General features: G+C 45.1%; 1 protein-coding gene across 1 annotated transcript in view; it reads right to left on the bottom strand.

Moving 5' to 3' along the window:
* Positions 1-1716: 1716 nt before the first annotated feature.
* The window catches only part of LOC103078333 (glutathione S-transferase Mu 3), a 3223-nt gene continuing 1861 nt past the window's right edge, over positions 1717-3078 (bottom strand). The window contains exons 4-8 of the mRNA XM_007449306.1: positions 2800-2881; positions 2622-2722; positions 2402-2497; positions 2202-2312; positions 1717-1902 (exon numbers count right to left, since the gene is read on the bottom strand). Of these exons, the coding sequence (XP_007449368.1) occupies positions 1804-1902; positions 2202-2312; positions 2402-2497; positions 2622-2722; positions 2800-2881 (489 nt within the window). The 3' untranslated portion in view covers positions 1717-1803. The remainder of the gene's footprint in view (positions 1903-2201; positions 2313-2401; positions 2498-2621; positions 2723-2799; positions 2882-3078) is intronic.

Below are 3078 nucleotides of genomic sequence, written 5' to 3'. Positions count from 1 at the left end.
GTTCCGCAAAAAACTAAAAACAAAGTTACCATATGATCCAGCAATCCCACTCCTGGGTATATATCCAGAAAAGACAAAAACTCTAATTCAAAAAGATACATGCACACCAATGTTCACAGCAGCACTATTTACAACAGCTAAGACATGAAAGCAACCTAAATGTCCACTGGAAGGTGAATGGATAAAGAAGACGTGATATATAGGCACAATAGAATATTACTCAGCCATAAAAAAGAATGAAATAATACCATTTGCAGCAACATGGATGGACCTAGAGATTATCATACGAAGTGAAGTAAGTCAGACAAAGACATATATATCATTTATATGTGGAATCTAAAAAAGATACAAATGAACATATTTACAAAACAGAAACAGACTCACAGACATAGAAAATAAACTTATGGTTACCAAAGGGGAAAGGCAGTGGCAGGGGATAAATTAGGAGTTTGGGATTAACAGACACTCACTAGTATATATAAAATAAACAGTAAGGACTTACTGTATAGCATAGGGAACTATATTCAATTAAAAAAAAACAACCTGGGCTTCCCTGGTGGCACAGTGGTTGAGAGTCCGCCTGCCGATGCAGGGGACACGGGTTCGTGCCCCGGTCTGGGAAGATCCCACATGCCGCGGAGCAGCTAGGCCCGTGAGCCATGGCCGCTCAGCCTGCGCGTCCGGAGCCTGTGCTCCACAATGGGAGAGGCCACACAGTGAGAGGCCCGCGTACCGCAAAAAAAAAAAACCCCAAAAAACCCAAGTTGCCTTAATAAGAGTTCTTTACATGGTCTCTATACTGGTCCTTTATCTCACTTGTCATTTCGTCACAAAAAATTTTTATGTGGAATAATGTTGAATTTGTAAATCTTTCCCTTTATAGCTTTTTAAAATGTCTTAGAGAAATGTTTCCTACCCTATGATCCCAAACATTCATACGTTTTCATTAATACTTCTAGAGCTTTGTGTTTAACACTGGGCCTTAAACTCCAGATGACTTAATTTTAGTGACCGGTATGAAGTATGGGTCTATTATTATTATTTTTAATAAATTTATTTATTTTTATTATTTTTGGCTGTGTTGGGTCTTCGTTGCTGTGCGCGACCTTTCTCTAGTTGCGGTGAGTGGGGGCTACTCTTTGTTGTGGTGCGCAGGCTTCTCATTGCGGTGGCTTCTCTTGTTGTGGCTCACGGGCTCTAGAGCGCAGGCTCAGTAGTTGTGGCACACGGGCTTAGTTGCTCCGCGGAATGTGGGATCTTCCCGGACCAGGGCTCGGACGCATGTCCCCTGCATTGGCAGGCGGATTCTTAACCACTGTGCCACCAGGGAAGCCCAGGGTCTATTATTTTTAATTGCTAAGTAACTGTCCCACTCCTATATATTGGTTAGTCTATCAGTTTGAAATATCATCTTTATCACATATTTAAGGGTCTGTTTCTGAACTCCAGTTCTGTTGAGTTCATAGTACCACACAGTTTTACTTATCTTCACCAGGTCTTCACAGGGGATCTAGTCTCATTTAACACACTTGTCATCTACAGCCGTGCAATCTCACCTTTATTTCTAGTACTCTGAAGGGCTGGGCAAGAACCTCTAGCCCTTGAACTCAGGTGTGGGGTGGGGGAATGTCAACATTGCAGTGATTGAAATAACATGTCCTTACTCTCCTTTGGCCTTTACTCCCAAGAGACATCCAGCTGGACACCAGTAACCGCAGTGCTATTTATTGATAAGAGCAGAGAAAGTACAGGCCCCCTAGGGACAGGATGGAACAAAACAAGCAGCGCAAGTATGCCTCCTGCTCAGCATATTCTCTTGTTGCCCCACTGGGCCATCTTGTTGTTGATGGGCATCTTAAGGAAGCGGTCAGACTGCATGTAGGCAGCTATTTTCTCCAAGGCCTGAAGGGAAAGCACACCAAACCTTATAAAGACTCTAACCCAGCCAAAAGACCCATTCCAAAACAGCAACACTCACACGCTGCCTGACTCCACCCCCAAGCCCCTCACCCCTGTCATTTCTTGTAGACAGTGCCTTCAAGGTATAGAAGCCAGGGCCTTCCCAAGACTTAAAGGCTTAGAGGTGTCCAACCTTGATCCCTTTAGGCAAAAGCTGGTGTTGGGCAAGAATCTACCACAGTGGGGTCCCTTGGGGCCCAGGGGAGTCTGTTTTTATAAGAGAAAGGTGCAGGGAGCATCACCTCAAAACGGCACATGAAAGCCTTCAGATTTGGAAATTCATCCAGGCACGTAGGCTCAAAGATATGGTTCTGATCTAACACATCATAGGTGAGGAAATCCACAAAGGTGAGCTAGAGGAACGATAAGATCATCAGGTCTGGGGAGTTCATTAACACCTGCAGAGATAGAAAGGGATCCCCTCCTTTTCCTTTCTTCCTACCTTTTCCCCTGCAAACCATGAGTATTCCCCCAGGAACAAGGAGAACTGTTTCAGTTGTCCAGGTAGCTGTTCCAAGTACTGAGGCTTCAGTGTTTCCTGGGAGAGAAGTAAAAGGGGAAGTGAGAATAGCTGTCATCATCTGCATGCGAATGGAGCAGAATTAACACTTGGGTTCCTCAATCCTGCTTCTTCTTGATGCCTTCCCGCTAAGGAAACTCACGTGGTCAGGGTTGTAGCAGAGCTGTATCAGTTGCATGCGAAAATCCATTATTTGGTTCTCCATCATGTCCACTCGAATCTTTTCTTCTTCAGTCTCACCACCTGTAGGCCAAACTGTCATTTGGCCTTATTCACCCCCAGGTGAGCAGCCCTCACCTCACCAGCCCTACCCCACTCACACATATTGTGCTTGCGGGCGATATAGCGCAAGATGGCGTTGCTCTGGGTGATCTTGTTCTTACCGTCCATGAGATAGGGCAGCTGGAAGGAAAAGGAAAGGCCAAATGAACAACCCGACTCTCTTGCCTATCTGCCTCTCTCTCCTGGGAAAGATAAGACTTGCAGGGAAGTGAACAGTAGAGAGAAGATGCTGTGCCAGGGGAAAGAAGAGAGTAAGTAAAAGTTAGTAACTGAGTCCACACCTGATTCTAGACAGGGGTGCTTAGTGCGTGTGTGTG

This window comes from Lipotes vexillifer, unplaced genomic scaffold (assembly GCF_000442215.2).
Source record: "Lipotes vexillifer unplaced genomic scaffold, Lipotes_vexillifer_v1.1 scaffold393, whole genome shotgun sequence".
Lineage (NCBI taxonomy): Eukaryota > Metazoa > Chordata > Mammalia > Artiodactyla > Lipotidae > Lipotes > Lipotes vexillifer.
Note: the sequence above shows the minus strand (reverse complement) of the source record. Positions and strands in the feature narration are given on the sequence as shown.